Here is a 23,019-nt window from a genome sequence, read left to right on the forward strand (position 1 = left end):
TCTACCCAACGCTAGACGAGACCAGGTTCGAGATGAAATCTGTAATGCTTCAAATGCTCCAGACTGCTGGACAATTTGGTGGTGGTCGTGGTGAAGATCCTCACACCCACATGAAGCATTTCCTGGAAACGTGTAATTCATTTGTGATTCCTGGAATCACCCCAGAGGCGATCAGGCTGTCTTTGTTCCCCTATTCTTTGTGTGATTATGCAAAACAATAGGTGAGCTCACTGGAGCCTGGTGAAATCACCACTTGGGAGAAGTTGGTGGAAAAATTTATGCAAAAATACTTCCCACCTACCACCAACGCGAGGAGACATCGAAAGATTATGAACTTTGAACAAGAAGAAGCTGAAACCTTAAGCGCCACATGTGAGTGTTTTAAGGGTTTGGTCAAGAAATTCTTGAACCATGGACTACCACTAATTATCCAAATGGAGGCGTTTTATGGAGGATTGAATAGAGCATCGCAGATGGCAGCAGACGCAGTAGCGGCTGGTGGACTTATGGACAAATCTTACACTGAGGCTAAACAGATATTAGACCGCATTGCTAAGCACAACATGGAATGGGTGGACGATACGTATGATGGAAGAGCTGACAAGAAGAAGAGATCTTAGAACGTTAATTCTATCGATTCCAATGCAATAGCCACACTTTTTGCTCAAGTGGCTACGATGACCAGCCTTTTGCAGAACATAATGCTAGGAAACACATCAAATCAGCAGAAGGTGAATCAGGTAGAGGCGTTTGGGCAGCCCATGGTTAGCTGTGTGGGTTGTGGAGATCCTCACTCCTATGTGGATTGCCCACATAATCCTCAGTCAGTATGTTTTATTAAAAACAACCCATTTTCCAATACATATAATCTTGAATGGAGAAACCATCCAAATTTTTCTTGGACAGGAGGAAATCATCAGGAGCACCACCCAGGGGCAAACCAACAACAAAGGAATAGACCACCGCCTACATTTCAACAAATGCATCAGCCACATCAACAACCTTTTAATAGAGGAAGACAGGCGTTGAGAACCTTGAAGGATACTCCAGCTTCAGCCAGGCGTCGTCTATCAGGAACCTAGAAATCCAGGTAGGGCAGATAGCGAGCGAGTTGAAAAGCAAGCAGCCTGGAGTTCTACCTAGCAATACTGAAACACCTGGGAACAACAATGGGAAGGAGCAATGTCACGTGGTGATGTTGCGAAGTGGAAAAGCTTTTGAAGAAAGAAAAATGAATCCAAGAAATAGTAGTCCTTCGAAAGAACGCATCACACGTTCAATCGATCAAGAAGAAAGATCGCCTGAGACTACAAGCCATTCAGAACCCAATATTTCCAACGCGGGAAAGCCTGAGGTGCCGCTGAACGCATTATTCCCTAGGCATCTGATGAAGAAGAATGATGAACAAAAATTCAAGCGCTGTCTTGAGCTCCTAAGGCAGTTGCATATCAACATTCCACTTATAGAGACCTTGGAGCAGATGCCAACATATGTCAAATTTTTTAAGGACATATTGACAAAGAAAAGAAGAGTTAGTGAGAAGGAAGTAATCGCGCTAACGCAGGAGTGCAACGCGTTAGTAAGCAACAGTCTACCAAAGAAGCAGAAGAACCCTGGGAGCTTCACAGTTTCTTGCTCGATAGGAGGATTGGATGTAGGTCATGCGTTGTATGATTTGGGAGCCAGCATTAATCTCATGCCACTCTCAATTTTTAAGAAACTAGGAATTGGCGAAGCACAACCCACTTCTGTTACTCTTCAGCTTGCTGACAGAACAATTAAGTACCCAGAAGGAAAGATTGAAGACGTTCTGGTAAAGGTTGACAACTTCATATTCCCAGCAGATTTTATTATCTTGGACTATGAAGTGGATAGGGAGGTACCAATTATTCTTGGACGCCCCTTCCTAGCTACTAGGAAATTTTTAATTGACATGCATAAAGGCGAATTGACTATGCGCGTAGATAATCAAGAGGTGAAGTTTAATGTGCTCAACGCGTTGAAGTTCCCAAATAGTGATGATTGTCAACTAAACAGTATTGAGTTTCCTGAAGAAGAGACCCATGTATGTGAAGTCCTCGCATTAGAGAATCTGAAAGAATCAAAGCCGCTAAGTCTGAGTGAGCGGCAGACAAAACCAACGCGTCCATCACTTGAGGAACCACCTGAACTCGAGTTGAAACAGTTACTTGGACACCTGAAATACGCATTCCTTGGAACCAACAACACTTTACCTGTGATCATTTCCGCAAAGCTTACAGAGCCTAACGAGCAATCTCTTTTGCAGATGCTGAAAAAGCTCAAGCGTGCAATAGGCTGGACACTTGCGGATATCCGTGGCATTAGTCCATCTTATTGCATGTATAAAATTAGGCTGAAAGAAGGGAAGTCGGGGTCAATCGATGTCACACCCTGCCCCAGACCAGCCTCTTAGCCTAGAGAAGGGCATGACTACTGCAGTATCAACCCTTTGGCTGACACTTACTACCTAATAACTCTCGCGGAATAACTCTGCTACCAAAATATAACTTATATACAGCAAAATGTATTTAAGCCAAAAATATATTAATTTAGAAACATAACATATTTAGAGTCATTATAACCCTAGATTTACAAGTCCCAAAACCCAAAAACTCTAGTGCCTATATGAACAACAGTAACATGTGTACAATATTAACAGTAACCACCTAAACAGACGAGTTACAAATCTCTTTATCCTTTAGTGGTAGAGCAGATGTAGAGCTATCTTCAAAGGATTTGACTGTTACCTGTGGGGGGGGGGGGGGGGAAGCAAACATTTGAAAACGGGGTGAGCTTGCGCCCAGTGAGTGACTTAATAAAGGTAATTGATTCTCATGCAAAATCTCAATAAAAAGTTTAACTAAAATATAAGCTTCTACAGTACTTATACTGCAGTATAAACATTTTCCAAGCATGAAACATATAAAGATATTTTAATCATAAAACAGTAAAACTATTTCTCAGTCGACAACAACCGCATGGTGGGTAAAAACAATCCCAACACCAACTGCTAGTCAAGAGAGAACCCTTTTGCTCAATCTCTGACTCTAACTACCTATGTGCACGTGGCCATACTAAGTATCGTCATACCTTAGATACTTCTGTACAGATACCTTCTCAAACATCCTTCAGTATCTGGTTGGTTTAGTGCCTTCTCAAACGTCCTTTAGTACCAATAGATACCTTCTCAAAGTCCTTCGGTATCTAGTTGGGCGGATACCTTCTCAAATGTCCTCTAGTATCGTGTTTTAAGTAAAACTAGTCATAAATGACTTTCTCTCTTTAATGCATGTAAAGTATAACACATATAAAAACATGGCTTTAAAGGTACAAACGCATGCTGAGTATATTTAACACATATAAATCTCTTTTCAACAATTTCTCACATATGCATGCGTTTAAAACATAACTCATGGTTTGCTTGGAAATTACTTTGTAAAACTAGCTGGCATGAGAATAATCTTCTTTAAAACATGCTATCTATAACATGTTGTAATCAAACATTATAAGCAAATGTTTTAGTCAAAACGTTTTAGCCACTCACCTTGATTGCTTAGGAGCTTTTCACTCTAGTAGCTCCCTTTTCTACCTCGGGCTCCCATTTCACCCCTAGAATTCAGATTCAACTTACAGCTCAAATTACTCATAGTTCTAAATCTTATTTTGAGATACTTCCTTCTACAAACATATTCTAAAACGTCTCAGGAAGCTGACCCTAAATTTAAGCTCAGAACCTCTCGTGGTTTGGCCAGAATCACAGAATCTTCAAGACTTACCCAAGCTTATCCAACAGCCTGACCCTTCTATCTTCTTCTCAATTTCCAGCCTGATCCCTTCGAGCTTTTCCTCTGGCAGCCTACCTTGAAAACTAGACTCTCAGAGATTTCAGGTATCTTTGAAATCACTCCAAACGCACGGGTAAATTTGGAGAACTCCTCATCCCAAGTTGATGCTGCTTTCCGGATTTCACTGTCCAATGCGTCCTCTTTGAAATACTATGACCAACGCGAATGGATTTTGGCTCCAACACAAGGTTTGCTCAACTTTCCCACTCTTTTTACGGTATTTTTGAATTGTGATCTAAAAATGAAGTCTCTTGGCTCTATTTATAGGCGTCTAAACCTTCCCCAGAGTTGACACCACCTACTTGGCTGCATGGCCAAGTGTTTCTCCCACACATTACCAACACATCATTTTGATCAGCGCAACCTAAGTGTCTTCTTCCTGTGTAGCCAACGCATGAGCTTCTAATCTGATGCCACCACCTCAAATTCTTAAGGCTTAAGGCTTTCCTCCCAAGAAGACACATGGTTTGATGACGTTTTCCAGGTGATCTCATCCCTTGTATGCGTCCAACTCTTGGATGTTCAACGCATAATCCATACTCAATGCATAGCCTATCATGCATAGCAAGCCAATTCACTATTATTACAATTCAACTTAGCCATCGCAAAGAGCTAACCATCACCAATGCATAGGGGGACCGTCCATCCTCGACGCATGGCTTACTAGGCAACATCGCACGGCTTGCTTGGCATGGGCGCAGGTGCTGGCCACTAATGCATGGGCGGGCTGCACAGGCTAGCCGCTCGACACATGGGTATGTTGCTTCGATGCATGGGCATGCAGCGTATACTGGCCATCGCTTGCTCGCTTGGCCACATGGGCGTGCTTGGCCACATGGGCTGCATGCTTGACTGCATGGTAGGGCACCTCGACGCACGGCATGGCTACTCGACAGGGTGCTCACCGCATGGGCGTGGCTGCTCGATGCATTGGCAGGGCGTCTGGCCAAGGCTGCTCGATGCATAGGTAGGGCATCTAGCCGAGGCTGCTCGACGCATGGCATGGGCACTGGTCGAGGCTACACGACGCATGGGCTACCTTTCAATGCATGCCTCGCCTACCCGTGTGCCTTCCAATGCATCATCTCTATTTTCCTTTTTCAGCCGAATGCCCTCACCAACAACCCTTACAACGCGTCAACACCACCCTTCCAATGCATCAACACACTAATTTCTATACTCAGCCAAATTTCCAAGTTTTTCCCCAAAAGTTAAACTTCCAAATTTCCTCTTTTCTTCAAATTTCCACTCTTTTCTCTATCATTCAACACTACCTTCCACAACAACCTACTCATCACACTGATCTCAGTAGGGAATCAACTCAAGTAGAGAAATTAGGATTTAGGGTTCACAATCGAGCCTTAAAGAAGGCTGAACCCTATAATGAAAGAAGTGGTCAAGAAAGAAATTTTAAAATGGTTGGACGTGGGAGTCATCTATCCTATATTCGATAATAGTTGGGTAAGTCCAGTCCAATGCGTTCCCAAGAAAGGGGGAACGACTGTGATAGTCAACAACAATAATGAACTCATTCCCTTAAGGACTGTCACGGGCTGGCGCATCTGTATGGATTACAGGAAGCTCAATGCGGCAACTAAAAAAGACCATTTCCCCCTTCCTTTCATCGATCAAATGCTTGACAGACTTGCGAGCAAAGAATTTTATTGCTTTCTTGATGGATACTCTGGTTATAACCAGATTTTGATAGATCTGGAAGATCAGGAGAAGAAAACATTTACTTGTTCCTTAGGAACATTTGCATTCAGACGCATGCCCTTTGGGCTGTGTAACGCACCTGGGACATTTCAAAGATGAATGATGGCTATCTTCTCCGACTTCCTAGAAAAGACCGTTGAAGTCTTCATGGAAGATTTTTCAGTCTTTAGAGACTCATTCCAGTCATGCCTAGATAATTTGGAGGCCGTCCTCGCTCGATGCGAGGAAACAAACTTGGTGCTGAATTGGAAGAAATGTCACTTCATGGTGACTGAAGGAATTGTCTTAGGGCACAAAGTATCTAAGGTTGGCCTGGAAGTAGATGAAGCCAAAATAGATGTCATAGCAAAACTTCCACCTCCATCAAATGTTAAAACTTTACGAAGTTTTCTAGGGCATGCTGGCTTCTATAGACGGTTTGTTAGAGGATTCTCTCAGATTGCACGACCTCTGAGCGTATTACTAGAGGCAAACTGACCCTATGATTTTAATGAAGACTGCACTGACGCGTTTGAAACCTTGAAGTATGTGTTGACGACAGCTCTAGTACTAATAGCACCGAACTGGATGCAGCACTTTATTCTCATGTGCGACACGAGTGATGTGGCAGTAGGAACAATGTTAGGGTAGAAGAAGGGAAATTTGATACATCCCATCTCTTACGGGTCCAAAACACTAAATGACTCTCAGGAACACTACACCACCACTGAAAAAGAAATGTTGGCTGTAGTATTTGGTATTGAAAAGTTTAGATCTTACCTAGTTGGTGCGTCAGCTACCATATATACCGATCACTCAGCCATAAAATTCCTGATGAGTAAAAAGGACGCGAAGCCAAGATTGATAAGATGGGTGCTACTGCTACAGAAGTTTGACATAGATATTAAAGACAGAAAGGGAACCGAGAACCAAGTGGCTGACCACCTTTACGGCTAGAACATCAAGAAATGCAAGGTCAAGAAAGTGAAATCAAGGACGCATTCCCTGATGAAAGCCTGTTCAGAGTTAAAGGCAGGGAACCTTGGTATGCAGATATCATCAATTACTTAACTACCAAGCAATTCCCTGGGAACTTCAACTCTCAGCAAAAGAAATGGTTAATACATGACAGCAAGTTTTATTTTTGGGATGAACCGTTTCTATTTAAGCAAGGCCCTGACTCCATAATGCGTCGATGCGTTTCGGAGGAGGAGACACAACACATCTTAGCTGAGTGTCATGACTCTCCTTACGGAGGCCATTTCGGTGGGTAGAGAACCGCTGCAAGGATCGGATACTTCTGGCCCACCCTCTTCAAAGATGCGAGGGAGTTTGTTCGTGACTATGACCCCTACCAATGCACCGGGAATATTTCTTCAAGGAACGCAATGCCCTTGAACAATATTCTCGAAGTTGAATTGTTTGATGTTTGGGGTATTTATTTTATGGGACCTTTTCCCTTGTCCTACAACCAACAGTATATCCTGCTTCCAGTAGACTATGTGTCAAAATGGGTAGAAGCAGTAGCCTGTGCTAGGAATGATGCGTCCACTATTTCCAAGTTTCTTACCAGGAACATTTTCACGCAATTTGAAATGCCAAGAGCCCTGATAAGCAACGAAGGTGTTAGGCACAAGATTGTTACTGCCTACCACCCATAAACAAACGGTCAAGCGAAAGTATCCAATCGAGAAATAAAATTTATCCTGGAGAAAGTCGTCAATGCAACGCGGAAGGACTGGGCACAAAGGCTGGATGAAGCTCTCTGGGCTTACAGGACTGCTTATAAAACCCCTATAGGTATGTCTCCATACACTCTTGTATTTGGAAAAGCTTGTCACTTACCTTTAGAGTTGGAGCACAGGGTGTTTTGGGCAGTTAAGAAGCTAAACATGAACTTGGATGCTGCGGGCGCTCAACGCAAACTTCAGCTCAATGAGCTCGAGGAGTGGTGATTGAACGCATACGAGAACAACAAGTTATACAAAGAGAAGACAAAGCGTTGGCATGACCAACGCATCAGTAAGAAAGAACTTGTTGTTGGCCAAAAAGTTCTATTGTTCAATTCACGTCTGCGTTTGTTTCCAAGGAAGTTAAAATCCAGGTGGTCAGGACCCTTTATCATTAAGATAATCTTTCAATATGGAGCAGTGGAATTAATACGAGAGGATGGCACCAACGCATTCAAAGTAAATGGCCAAAGAGTAAAGCCATACTTTGAAGATGGATTGGAACGTCAAAAGTCATCTCTCACACTACGTGAAGCCAGCTAAGGCTCGCGTCGAAGTATCCCTGCGTTCATATTGCCATATATTCCAGGGACGCTTCCTTTACCCTTGTCTTTTTGTATTCTGTATTTTATAATGCATTTGAGTTTTTTGGTTTGTTTGTCTGCCTATGATTTCAAGATTGATTGTTCGTTGTTTTTGCCTTCATATTAGAAATTTTACTTGTTTTCTTTTTAAAAGTTGTGTATAATCTAGTTGGGAATAATGGACACGTTAGACTCAAGTATAACGCATGGCCTAGTTGAAGGGATGTGTCTCAAGAATACAAAAGCACTCGCGTGCTTAGAAACCCAAGACGTCCCTTCAACTTTACATTTATTACAGACGTCAGGCGCCGCCTGACGTCAGCCCACTAACCTTCTCTCAGCCTATAAAAGATCGAACGGTTCATTTCCTTGTTCTTCCTTATTTCACTCTCAAGCTCTCTGAGACGAAAAAGAAAAAAAAACCCTAGTCTCTCCGTTTCCTTCACCTTCGATCTGCTCAAGCCTACCTCCGGTCACAATGTCGTCCGCCTCAAATAGCCAGAACCAAACCGTGAGCTTTGGGAATGACTCGCCGGTAAGTTCCTACTCTTCCTCATCTGTTTCGCTTTCGCCTCCCCCAAGCCCTAAAAAAACCTTCAAACCCTCTGTCCAATCCAAACCTATGCACGACGGAGCAACCTCCTCTTCCTCCCAAAGGCCATCGAAGCCCACCACAACACCCACAAAACTCCCTTCCAAAACCTCCAAAGCCATCGCTACTCTTCCGGCCAAGACCCTTCAACCAAAACCTAAAACTACCCCTAAGCCGAAGCCCAAAACACCTGCAAAACTGAGTCTGCGTTCGTCATCTACGGCTGCCTCTAAGCCCTAAACCAAGCTTGCCCCACCATCATTCATTCCTAACATAACCCCGGTGGGTGCAACGCACGACCCACTTCCAGCCTACCTTCACAATGCCCCATCTCCAGTCGTGCGTCCACCACTTCCACTTTCAATCCAACCCTTAGCAACCATCTACCCTGTCGATTCAGACGCATCTAGCCAATCACCGCATTCGCCCATCGTTATATCCTCCCTTGGGATGCCTCATACCCTAGTGGGCACCCCTCCATTCACTCCATCCATACCCCCATCTGACAGTCCTATGTCAGAGCGTAACCCTGAAGAGTTTGCTAAATTGGCTCGACTGGAAGAGCAGGAAGTATTTAGAGCTATTTTGGTGAGCCTTAATCAAGGCCAAGAGGAAAATTAAGTGATGCGTTCCGACCCACCTAACGCATCACTCGAGTTGGACGAAGTGGAGCGATACGTTATGATGCTAGAGGCAGAATTAGAAGAAGAAGATAGAGAAGGAGATAGAGAAGAAGAAGATGAGAGAATTGGCCCAGACGCGTCTCAATCACACTAAACCGACATGAATGAAGGACCTTTAAAATCAAAGAGAGTAACAAGGAAGAGAAAATTAATATTGGAGGAAGAAGATGAGCAATCTGCATCCGACCTTGAGGATGCAACGCATGGGAGTTGCTCAAGGCACGACGTACTAGAGAAGAACTTGGAAGACTACCAGCCTGCAAGGCAAGGGCAAAGAAAGATGACTCTCCAAAGGGAATTGGAGAATGAATTGAGAGAACTGGCAAGGGAAGCCAAAGAGCACGCGACAAGAAATCGCAAGGTAACCGACGCGTTACCTAAGAAGACCTCGGGAAGAAAGTGTCAATTTAGTGATATACTTATAGAAAAGGGTTTCTTTCCCGAGCGCCACCCACTGCCTATATACATAACAGAAACAATAAATGCATTGGGGTGGAGTCAGTTCTGCATTGGGCACACATGTATTTGGCCCAACCTCGTCCATATGTTCTACAACAGCAAGTTTGACATGGAGAAGAACACAACCTTTATTGATGGGGTATTAGTGCGCTTCTCAGCCGACAAGATCAACGAAGTGTTCAACATTGATAGTAATCCGGACGCGGAAGGTAATCGCATCTTGGAGCAGCCAACGCCAAGTCAATTGGAAGATGCGTTAAGAATGGTAGCCAAAACTGGAAGCAAGTGGAAAACTTCTAGAAATGGAGCAAAGATGCTAGCTTCCAGGAACTTAACTCCAAACGCAAATTTATGGTATTACTTGATCAAAAGGAGCATCATGCCTACAATGCATGATGAAACATTGTCAAAGGAACGCGTCCTGGCTACCTATTGTGTCATGCAATACATCCCTTTAGACATTGGAAGAATAATAAGGGATCCAATCAAGGCCATCAAAACCAAACCAAGAGCGAAACTATACTTCCCATGGTTGATCTGTGCATTGTATGAATGCGAGGGCATCCCTTTAGGGGATGATCATGAAGATATCGATGGCTTGATAGATATAAAGTTAGTAAGGCGTCTACTTTGCGGTTCACCGCATTAACCTGCCTTACCCACCAAGGAAGTGGCAACCAAGCCCCGATCATCAAAACGCGCCCCTAAAAGAAGACGCGTCCAGATTGTTGAACACAATGATGAAGCTTCAGAGCATGAAGAATATGAAGCTGAGCTTGAACTTCTGGGTGAAGAAGCGCAACCAATCCTTAACCTTACTCTCCATGACTCACCATTAGCCCCGTCAGAAGTGTTGAGAACCACTACCATCGTCGGTCAGGGAGTGAAGAAACGCAACCAATCCTCAACCTTCTGGGTGAAGAAGCGCAACCAATCGTCAATCCTCAACCTTACTCTCCATGACTCTCCATATTCAGTTTAAAAATTATCAAGATCCTTACTCTCTGTAATCAGTGTAGTCATAGTTTAAGTTGTGCTATGGTGCCAAGATGATCAGAAGGGTTGAGAACCACTACCACCGCCAGTCAGGGAGCGGAGGAAGCCAAGCTTGAGAAAGACACTTCGTCCTCTTTCTATACAAGTGATTGTACACAACAGAATTGAGCCAAAGAGATACAAGAGATTGTACTCTGTGACTTGACTCAGTTTCCTTCATCTCATTTATGCTTTCATTTCACTTGATTGGATATTGCTTTTGTAAAGAAAATTTGCTTCTTTATTTAAAATTTCTTTATAAAATTCATCATATTTTGATGCCATCACATTTTTGCATGTTGTTTATTTGCTTGTTCATGTTGAATGCATTTATAATTTATGAAAAATTTCATTTCAACGCTTAAGCCAACTTGATCGCTTGGTAAAAGCAACTTTAACTTAGATTATTCGAGAGAATAACTAAGCTGCATCAAGTAGGACACCTAGTACAGCTAGAGATAACTTACTAGTGTTTATTGCATTCTGTGTTAGACGCATGCATCCTAGAAATAGGCTTTGTATGTTATTCGCATTAAGAAATGTTGAGTAAAGTCTAACGCATGAACAAAAGATAAGTAAATCATTCCATCTCATCCGCATCACATTCTGGTTTGTGTACACTTATCTTAGACCGACGCATACCATTTACATTAAACTCAATTTTTGCATGATCCATCACTCACCACTCAACTCTTTTGTATCTCCTTGCACAGGCACAACACTTTAGTGTAAATAACACATCTCTCATTCATTTAGGAAAACCCCTATAATAGATACAACGCAAGGTCTGCGTTTGTTTAACTGAATCCCTGAATTCTACCCAAGACTTGCCAGGAACCTAAATTAGATTTATACTTGGGTCTGGTTTAGGAAAACTTGAACGTCATTAATAGGAGTGTTGTGTATTATGATTTCATATCTCTAACGCATCAACGCGTTTCAACTACTTAAACACATCACAACATCAATGCACCATTTATACTTAGCACTTAATTTTCCAACTTATTTTATACAGTACACTCCCTGCTCGAATCATGATAGCAATGAGCACCTTCATAGGCAGGAGTTCAAAACTCACTCAGGATTATGATCGAGTCACCGATGGTTATCCTGGCGAAATGTAAGTCTCTTCTAGTAATGGTATTAGAAAGAGAGACTAATCATTTCGTAGTCCGATCTTATACAAACTCTTTGTATAGGACACCTCCACTCACATGTCTCCACATGATCAGGATCAAATCATTTGTAACACTTTGCAACAACTGTAACAATTACAAAGTGAGTCATATCCGTAGTGTCACCAATATAAGGTACCCAGCCTTATCCATTTACTACAAACATTTTAGGTTATCACTTAAACACGATTCACTTGTAAGTCACTATATACATGTTTAAGCTATATTAAATAACCTAGGATCTTTGGATTTGGGTTAATGCAACTAAAGGTCAAATAAAATAAAAATTTATTTTATTAAATAAAGAATATATATGTACAAATAAATTACAAACTATGAAACCACGAGATTTAGGGCATCGACTCCAACAAACAGAACTTATGATTTTGACGAAAAGTGTCATCAAGCTTTCCAAATTTTAGTTAATGCAGTAACGACTGCCCCCATACTAATTGCACCTAATTGGACGCAACCTTTTAAGTCGATGTGCGATGCCAACGATGTCGCAGTGGGAGCAATGTTGGGTCAATGCAAGGAAATATTTGTACACCTGATCACGTATGCTAGTAAAACTCTAAATGATGCTCAGGAAAATTATACAACCACGGAAAAAGAGTTGCTAGCTGTAGTTTTTACAATGGAGAAATTCCGCTCTTACTTATTAGAGTCTAAAGTTGTTACTCATACGAACCACTCAACCATCAAGTACTTGATGACAAAGAAAGATGCCAAGCCAAGACTCGCTGATGGGTTTTGTTACTATAAGAATTTGATCTCAAAGTGGGTGATCACAAAGGCACTAAAAACAATATAGGTGACCATTTGTCTAGAATTGAGAATGATGCGACCAACAAAAGAGAACCTGAAATTAATGCCCAATTTCCTGACGATACATTGTTGAAAATTGACGACTTTTGGTTTGCAGATATAGTAAATTACTTGGTATGCAAGCAGTTCCTGAAAGAATTCAACGCTAAAAAAAAGAAGAAGTTGATGCACGATTATAAATTTTATTACTGGGATGAGCCTAACTTGTATAAGCGAAGACTGTATCACATTTTTCGACAATGCATACCAGAGGCTATATACTTTTGCATTGTATCGCAATCTCATAATTCTCCATATTGAGGCCATTTTAGAGGATAGAGGATTGCTGCCAAAGTTCTCCAAAGTGGGTATTATTGGCCTATGTTGTTCAAAGATGCTCTGGAATATGCGGTGAAATGCAATCATTGTCAAAGAATAGGGAATATATCATAACACAATAAAATGCCTTTAACATCAATCTTGGAAGTCAAATTATTCAACGTATAGGGCATTGATTTTGTGGGGCCATTCCCCCATCATGCAGGCATCAATATATTGTCTTCGGGGTAGATTATGTTTCCAAATGGGTCGAGGTCATCTCATGCACCAATAATGATGTTGATCGTTTCAAAATTTTTCACCAAGTATGTCTTCATCCGGTTTGGCACTCTGCGTGCGTTGATCAATATGAAGGTACGCATTTTATTAATTGTATCATTAATAAGCTCTTACAAAAGTTCAATGTGCAGCACAAGGTGGCAACTGTTTATCATCCCTAAACCAATGGGCAAGCTAAAGTGTCCAATTGCGAGATCAAATCAATCTTATAGAAGGTGGTCAATGCCTTAAGAAAATATTGGGCGTATAAGCTTGATGAAGAACTGTGGGCTTACTGCACAACATACAAGACACCCATCAAAATGTCCCCTTATGCTCTTGTGTTTGGAAAAGCCTGCACTCACCACTTGAACTAAAAAACAAAGCACATTGGGCCTTGAAGAAGTTGAATTTCATTCTAGAAGTTGCAGAAGAAGCACGTAAATTTTAGCTTAATGAACTAGAAAAATAGAGACTGATGCCTGTGAGAATACCAAAATTTATAAGGAGTGGACAAAGCGTTGGCATGACTAACGCATCTGTGAGAAATCTAACTGTTGCTCAAAAAGTTCTCTTATTCAACTCACGTTTGCACTTATTTCTAGGAAAGCTTAAGTCTAGATGGTTCGAACCTTCCATCATTAAAGAAATTTTCCTTCATGGTGCTGTGAAATTGACAAGTGAGGATGGATCAAACGTATTAAGAGTTAATGGCCAAAGATTAAAACCCTATTACAGGGGAGAAATTGATAGCGAGAAAGCCTCCATGACCTTGTAGACTCAAAATAAAAAGAAACTCATGGTCTTTGCATTGAAAATGATCACATATTTTCTAGGGACGATTGTCTCTACCTTATTTTATTGCTTTACTTTACTACTTTCCTTTTTATTGCTTTTATTTTTATTTTTGTAGAATTAACTACTCTTTTAATTGGTTGAAATGAATTGTGTTGGTAAATTAAAAGTTAATTATTTAGGAAACGAAGTTGAGTGATGCCTTGAGCGTTGGAGTGTTGAATTATTGCTCAACGCCTCCAAATTTCTAAATGCAGGATAGGGTACCCGAGGGTTTTTAGACTGTTGGTGGAATTTGAAATGACATCAAGGTGTGTGTCGCCTGATAAGAAGTCACGTCTACCTCATTTAATGAGCCATCATTACGATGATGTCATGCGCCTAAAACCTCGCACCCACTAATGCCTTTAGAAACCCCATCTCCCCTTCTTCTTCACCTTTCGTATTCCCATTTTCAAATTATCTAAGCTCTCGAATTGTCATGCAATTTTTGGCTACTCTCCGTGCTCTCTCTGATGATCTTGCAGACACCATCTTCTCCATTTTTATTCAATAAGCTCAGATGGAAGGTCAAGACAACATTTCTAAGCCATCTGCTGCCAAAGCCAAGCTTTCTTCCTTCTCAAACTCAAATCCATCCCTATTGCCTTCCTAATCCCCTCTCCGCCAATTTTGACTAGCGATTATTGCGAGTAGAACCTGCTCTCCATTAGCCCAACCATAAAAACACCTAACAGATTTGTGCATGCACTCGCCCAAATCGTCGACTGGGGTTCTTCCCCGAGAGTACTTCGTTGCCCGCCTTCATCATAGACATCATTGACGCATTGGGATGGTGAGAATTATGTGAAAGCCCTCAAGTGCTCAAGCCTATAGTAGTGCATGCCTTTTATGAGGGTATGCCCTACCGAGTAAGGTTCTGCAAATCGATGAGACCAAGCTATTCTTTGGTGCTAAGGAAGTGAACACCTTATTCAATTTTCCTAATGACTCTGAGGCTAAGGGGAATAAAATTAAAGAGGAGCCAATACAAGAAGAAATGAAAGATGCCCTGAAGGTGTTGGCTAAGCCTAAGTTAAAGTGGAACACCTCTGCCAAGGGAATCAAGATGCTAGCCCCAAGTTGCCTAATTCCCGAGGCAAATGTGTGGTTATATTTCGTCAAGAAGAAACTGATCCCCACAACACATGATCACTCTATATCAAGGGATCGAATGATGGAAATCAATTGCAGTATGAGATGCATTCCCATGGATGTTGGTCGCATCATCACATCCCAAATTCGGGCTATGTTCTTCAAGCCTATAGGTCAGCTCTTCTTGTTGAGGTTGATGCCCTAAATCTCGTAGGGTTCTATAGTTTGTAAACATTATTGAACAAACTCATTGTGTATTTAATAACATATATGATATTTTATTCAAATTCTTTATCTATAAAATATATAATATTTTAGTTGCATTAACCACAAACCAATAAACTAACATCTAAGGTTATCTTTGTAACTTAAACATTTATGTAGAGACATACGAGTGGATCATGTTTAAGTAATAACCTAAATGGTCTGTAGTAGATGGATAAGATTGGGTACCTTATCCTGGTGACACTACAAGGCCCCCTTCTCTCCAAAAAAGAAAAGAAAAATCTTCGCCACCTTCTAAGCAAGAAAGCTTAGAGGCTGAGATACTTTCTCCCCCGTATGAAACATTACAAGAAGAATCCATGTGGTTGGTGGTTGACCTTAATGCACCTTCCATTGTTAGTTTGGGGATGTTTTTAGTTTTTCTACTTTTTCATTCAAAGTTTTGTGATCCTCGATCGCATTGTATGAATTAACTACTTAAAATGAGTTATCAAGTTTATTCCTTTTTCTTCATAACTTTTCCTTGCGTTTGTTGCTTGTATATATTTACCGTCTTCTTAGTGTTCCTCTTTGATGTGTTTACATCATGACCTCAATGATAATAATTATGCTAACCTACATTTAGATTTGTTATTCTAAGAGTTTAGAACTTAGGTTTAGGATCTTTTCTTTAGGAAACATTTCTTGAATTTATTATGCATGTAAGTTTTACCTCAAACCTCTTTTACAGAATTTTTTCTAATGCAATCTCATAACTCGATTTCAACACTGAGGACCTTGTTGCCTTAAAATTTTGGGGATGGGAAAGTTTTGAGCTACGTTTGAACTCATAAAAATCTCTTTATTACTAATAAATTTTCACATTTTCATAAAAAAAAAGCCTCTACTATCGATGCAAGGAAAACCCTATCTGTTAAGAGTTCTAGATGTGAATGACACCTACTCATAGTTGGATGCTTACATGACACCCATGGTGGTAAGCCAAAATGAAGGTGGGTAACCATGATCAATGTAAAGACATAACGAATAAATTATGCAACTCCAATGCTGGAGCCAAGAGAAAAATCTATCCAAGGCAAGAGTTATGTTGAAAAGGGTACCTACTCGTAGCTGGATGCTTGCATGACACCCATGTGGGCAAGCCAAAATGAAATGAATAACCTAGATGCATACTTATTAATGTACTTAGCAAAAAAAGAGTAACAAAGAGAAATTTTATGTTTTTGAAACATGGACGCATTGTTGAAAAAGAGATAAGAATGTCTGAAATGAGTAAGAAAATTTTAAAGAATAAGCTTGCTGCATTTAAATTTAGGAAATATTTCTGTAAGGAGTGAATAGAGCTTTGAGGCGAACTGCTAGTTTAATAAGTCCTTGAACTGTGAAGCATGTTGAGAGGTCAAGTTAATGCATCAATTTGAGTTGAGATATATGCTAAGGCTTTAAATAGATTCTTGAAGACAAGTATTGTTCTAATTCTGGAGGTTTGATTACTTGTAGAAATACAAGTCATTTTATCTTTTTATTTAGAATAATTATGAAAAATTAGAAGAAAAAAGCATTAACTTGATATGAAATTCATACAGATAATTACACCTTGCATTCATACATTACAAAACTCATAAATCTTGAAAATTATAAAATCTAACATCGTTGAATGTAAGATTTGAATGAAAGAAAAAAAACGAACACATAGATAGTAATCATGTTGACTTTTTGGCCCTTAGTCTCAAATTAATCAATTTTAATTAATTAATTAATTTTTATGATCACAAACCGCTTTTATTTATTAACAATTTGAGTGTTTGAAATATCTATTGCGTAGAGCTCGGAACAACGGTTCCAACACAATTTGAATCACCTAAATCGGACCTCAAACAAAGAAAATATGGTTGAAACAATCTTAAAGAAAAAATCCCGAGCCGATGATGTGGCATAATTTTTCTCATCAAATTGGACCAATTGAAAGGTGCCACTTAGAGCAATGGAGAAGGGACACATAGTGGGTTTTTGGTCTTTGGATTGGTTTTAAAAAGAAAATGAATTGAAAGGGAAAATGAATTTAATATTATTTTATATTTGTGTCTAAAGACTAGTTTGGGACACATGGTAAATTTTTGTTTTTTGTTGAATTTTTAAACAAAGAAAATGAATTTAGAAAGAAAAAGAATTTAATATTATATTTTGTTTGTGTCTAATGGTTTGTTTAGTTTAAAATCTCTACCATTGACTTTTCTTTTACAAGATCCAATGGTCAAAATTAAATGTGGTTTCCAACAATTTTTCCTCTTTATTTAAATTCATATTCTTCTCCAAATGTTAAAAACAATTTTCATAATTTTCAATCCTCTCCGAAAATACAAAGCTTCCATTATTGCTCTCTCCAAGCTTTAATTTTCTTCTTTTCCACTTCTTATTGAGAGAGATATTTTAAGTTGAAGGATTGATTCATTGAGAGCTTTAATTTGTAATCTATTATTTGAGAGAGTTTTCTTCATATTGTACTTCATTTCAAACCCATTATAAGGATTGCTCTTAATTTCGAAAAAATAGTTGTAATGGTTTGATCCTCAACTGTGGAAAGGATTAGGTTTGTCCTTGTACCCGAAAAAAGAACATTATAACGGTTCGACTCTAAGCCATAGAAAGAGTCAGTTTGAGTACAAATCTAAGAGGAGCTTGGGAAGTGGATGTAGTGCGATTGTGCCGAACCACTCTAAAATTCTCGGTGTCAATTTCTCTATTTCTCATCTATTCAATTTTGTAATTAATTCATTTTTAAATTTTATTGCTTGAAATTATTTGCATTTTTTGTTCTTAAATTTAATTGCTCATATATGTTTATTTTGACTGGTAGATCTTAAATTTATATATCCTTTACCAATCCTTTTTATTAGATTTAAAAATTTTTCTTTAAAATGTGATTACCAATCCTTTTTATTAGATTTAAAAATTTTGCTTTAAAATGTGATGGCTAATTTCTTATTTAATTCAAAGTGAAATTATTTGTATAAATTTATTATTTAAATTACTTGTTAGTAAAAAGTTTGTTACTTTGTTTAATTGGGCTCACATTAGTAAAAAGTTTTAATTAGTTTGATTAAACCCTATTGACCTCCTATGGTTGCATATCGATCTTACAATTGATATCAGAGTCGAGTGCTCTCTTGTTTGTGATAAACATTTTCATAAATTATTTTAGATTATACCCATTGTTTGAGTTTCTCGCTCCTACAATTGGTACAGAGCGAGGTCGCTATTGATTTTATTTTATTTTTATCATGAGCTATTTCATTTGACACCTATTGTTGAGTTATTTACTCTAACAATTGGTATTAAAGAGGTTGTTCTTTTGATGAAATTATTTTTGAAATATTATTTTGGTACTTGAAATATCTTATTGATTTTTGAAAAAAATTATTTGGAAAGCTTAATTGCTAGAGCTATGGAAACTTTAGAAGGTCAATGTGTTGATACACCTCATTTCTTTAATGGTAAAATTTTTAATGTTTGAAAAAAAAGAATGAAGACATTTTTGCTTGCTATTGATTTTAATATCTTATGCGTTTGTGAACATAATTTGTCAAAATTAAAATTGAATGATAAATTACTTTCTTTTAATGTTCAAGCCATAAATATCATATGGAATACTTTAGATAGTAAAATATGTGATAAAATTGCACAATTTGACTATCCATATGATATTTGGAAATTTCTTGACAATATATATAGTGTTGGAAATTTTTCTTGTATTATTAATGATTTATTTGATGTGAAGGAGAATTATAATTCTCAAAAGGAAGGGAAAATTCATGAAATGGAAAAAGAAAAATGCAATGGATCCTCTTTGTGCATGATGACCCACTCGGATAAAGATTCCAATGATGAGAATGATGAAATTGTATGATGAATTGTAATTGTGTGATGAATGATGAAATTGTATGATGAAAAATGCAACGGTAATTCATAATTTCCTTTCTTAAGATGAATTGTATGATGCCTTTGAAGATATTCAACACAATTTTGAAAAAGTTAGCTCTAGTATTTAAAATTATCAAAGAAGTATAAAGCATTATTTATTGAAAATAAAAATTTGATGGATGAAAATGCTTGCTTGAAAGTATTGTTGCATGATTCTTGTTGTGATGATAAATGTGCTTTAAATAATAGAATCAAGTTTTTTGAAGTTGAGAATGATGAATTTAGATCTTTTCATATCATTTGAAACTTGAAGTGAAGGACTTGAGAGATGAAAATGAAGAAAACTGAATCTTTCTCTTTGAAATTAAAAGATGAAATTACTAGTTTGAAAACAAAATTATTGAGTTAGAAACTAGCAATTCTTCTCTAGAAAAAAGATAAGTTTTCTCTTGTTAATAAAATTAAATTTCTTGAGCATGATTTTTTTTTTTTTTTTTTTTAAGAAATGAACTTGTTAAAACTCTAAGAGAAAAAGAGTCAAATCTTGTAAATGAGCTTGCATGTGCTAAAGAAAATATAAAGAATTTGACTATAGGTGCACAAAAAATGGATAAGATTATTGACATAGGTAAACCTTTTAATAACAATAGGGGATTAGGCAATGTGAATGAAAATTCTTCCTCTACTAGCAAGAGTACTACTTTTGTTAAAGCCACCTGTTGTATATCTTAAGATGTTTTGCCTAATGTTGACTATAAATATGTGACTAAGCATGAAAAAGGTAGATTTATGCATGAAAAATTGAAGTTTGTGCATAAACATGTTCATGAAAAATCAAAATGTATGCATAATGCTAAATTTGTGCTTAATCATAAAAATGCTAGAAATGAGCATGTGAAGTCAAAATTTGTGCCTATATGTCTTTTTTTGGAGTTAAAGGTCATATCAGACCAAATTGTTTTGAATTGAAAAATGCTCCAAGAAAGAACTTCTTTGAGAAAAATATTGTGAAAAATCACTTAGTTAAAAATAAATTCTTGCTCAATGTCGTATGCTACTCCTGTGGCAAAATTGGTCATAAACTCAGTATTTGTTACTTGCCAAAGATCAATGGTAGTAGTTTTGGAACTAATTTGAAATGAGTTCTAAAATCTTTGCTCACTAATAATGAAGGCCCAAGAAATGGGTACCAAAATCTTTTGGATGAGCCTTCTTTGTAAGTGTAATTCAAGAAGCAATTGTTGCTTGGACTTCCAATGAAGAATTAATTCATTTGGAGCAATTTTTATGGCTTGCTTGAATCTAACAAAGGAAAATAGCTTTTTTGGTAATTTTATATTTTTTTATTATTGAGATAATTATTCTTCTAATATCTTTATGAAAATTAGAACTCTTGAATTTTTTTTTAAAGTTTGGATTTAGTGGCATGAGAATTGAATGTATATCTATCTATTTGGCATTTATCTATTTTTTTTCTTATTATTTAGCTTTTTGGCCAATTAGATGTTTGCTCTATCTTTGTGTTTTCTTGAAAAATTTTGAACAAAAGAGCATTGAGTCTTAAAAAAATTGTCATTGTTTTGATGATTTTTTTAATAGATTTGTTACATATATGAAGTATGTTTTGTTAAATGAGAATTATTTTTTAGTATCTTATTTGTCTTACGAGCATTTTGTTTTGAAGAGTTATTAAATTCTTTTCTACAGGGGGAGTATTTATAAAATTGGTACTTTCTTGAATTGATTGGCTAATATTGATTTGCTATTATTTGTGTTGATACCATACTTATATTGATTGACTAATATTGATTTTCTATTATTTGGTATCAATGTTTATTTTTCAAAAATTGGTGTTTATTTTATAATTTTGATATTTTGGTATCTAGATTGATTGGTTTTTTTACTTGAATGCTTTTATCTCATTGGTTCTTATTGATCTTTTTTTTTTTTTTATTAAAAGGAGAAGGTTTGATTTTAGAGGGAGTTATATACATTTATATCTTTTTATATATGAATTTCATGTTTGAATGAAATTGATTTCTTTGTTCCCTTATTATTATGTGCCCCTCTTATGCATATCGTTTATTCTTTTAGGGGGAGTTATTGTATTTATATTTTGATTTATGTGTTAAGTGTCTTTTTGTCCCTTATTAAGGGGAGTGTTAAATTGATTTCAAAAGGGGCGAAATTTGTTAAATTAGTCTTAAATTTATATGATGCCACTTGAATTTATAATGTTGTTGCTTATTTTTAGAAAGCATGTTGATAGGAGAAGAAATGAAAAATTATGTGTCCATGATTTTATAATAAACATCCATGTCATTATATTATTCTTATTGTCCTTTTCTGATTGATTCCAAAAGGGGAGAGGTAATAAGAAAAATGAAAACATATTATTATTGAAACAATTCATTGTTTAAAGTTGATTAAAATTATACATGTGTGTTGTTTGTGATTCAAGTTCATATTTCATAGCACACACTATTTTAGATTTCATTTTTCTTGTATTGTTCGTTATCATAAAAAATGGGAGATTGTTGGCTTTTTGGCCCTTAATCTCAAAATAATCAATTTTAATTAATTAATTAATGTTATGATGATAACAAACCTACTTTTATTTATTAACAATTTGACTATTTTAAAATGTCCATTGCGTAGAGCTCGGAACAACCGTTCTCAACAATTTGAATCACCTAAATTGGACCTTAAACGAAGAATAAATGACTGAAAACAATCTTAAAGAAAAAATCGCGAGCTGATGATGTGACATAATTTTTCTCATCAAAGTGAACCAATTGAAAGATGCCACTTGGAACAATGGAGGAGTGATGATACATGGTGGGTTTTTTTATAAAATTTTTGGAGTGGTTTTAAAAAGAAAATTAATTGAAAAGAAAAATGAATTTAATATTATTCTATGTTTATCCTAATGGCTAGTTTTGGACACGTGGGTTTTTTTTCCTTTGGTTGGATTTAAAAAAAAAAGAATTTTAAAAGAAAAAAAAATTAATATATATTTTGCTTGTGTCTAACGATTAGTTTGGTTTAAAATCTCTATTATTGATTTTTATTTTAAAAGAACAATTTTCATAATTTTCAATCCTCTCCAAAAATACAAAGCTTCCATTGTTGCTCTCTCCTAAGCTGCAATTTTATTCTTTTCATTTTCTTCCTGAGAGAGATATTTTAAGTTGTGATAATTGATTAATTGAGAGCTTTAATTTGTAAATCTACCCTTTGAGATAGTTTTCCTCATATTGTGCTTCATTTCAAATCCATTGTAAGGGTTGCTCTTAATCCTGAAAAAAGACTTGTAACGGTTTGATCCTCAACTATGGAAAAGATCAGGTTTGTTCTTGCGACCGAAAAAAGAATGTTGCAACAATTCGACTCTAAGCCATGGAAAAAGTTAAGTTTGAGTGACAAACCCAAGAGAAGCTTGAGAAGTGGATGTAGATTAGTTATGCCGAACCATTATAAAAATCTCGGTGTCAATTTCTCTATCCCTCAACTATTTAATTTTGTAATTAATTTGTTCTTAAATTTTATTGCTGGAAATTATTTGCAATTTTTGTTCTTAAAATTGCTCATATATGTTTATTTTGATTGTTAGAACTTAAATTTATATATCTTTTACCAATCTTTTTATTAGATTTAAAAATTGTGCTTTAAAGTGCGATGGTTAATTTCTTGTTTAATTCAAAGTGAACTTATTTGTTTA

General features: G+C 37.3%; 1 protein-coding gene across 1 annotated transcript; it reads left to right on the top strand.

Annotated features, from left to right (window-relative positions):
* The first annotated feature begins 677 nt into the window (after window positions 1-677).
* On the top strand, window positions 678-2,434 carry LOC150032372 (uncharacterized). The gene is made up of 2 exons (XM_090306883.1): window positions 678-827; window positions 1,013-2,434. Exons 1-2 carry the CDS (start codon window positions 678-680, stop codon window positions 2,432-2,434), a joined length of 1,572 nt encoding a protein of 523 aa, XP_090163009.1.
* Window positions 2,435-23,019: the final 20,585 nt, after the last annotated feature.

This window comes from Benincasa hispida, chromosome 11, assembly GCF_027475165.1.
Source record: "Benincasa hispida cultivar pf3 chromosome 11, pf3_genome.v1.1, whole genome shotgun sequence".
Taxonomy (NCBI): domain Eukaryota; kingdom Viridiplantae; phylum Streptophyta; class Magnoliopsida; order Cucurbitales; family Cucurbitaceae; genus Benincasa; species Benincasa hispida.

What these genes read in the sequence shown, in the direction of transcription:
- LOC150032372 (XM_090306883.1), top strand. Translation starts at nt 678, where the DNA reads ATGACCAGCCTTTTGCAGAACATAATGCTAGGAAACACATCAAATCAG. An exon ending in GCCCACATAATCCTCAGTCA is followed by an intron (nt 828 to 1,012) that starts GTATGTTTTATT and finishes ACCTTTTAATAG; the next exon opens with AGGAAGACAGGCGTTGAGAA.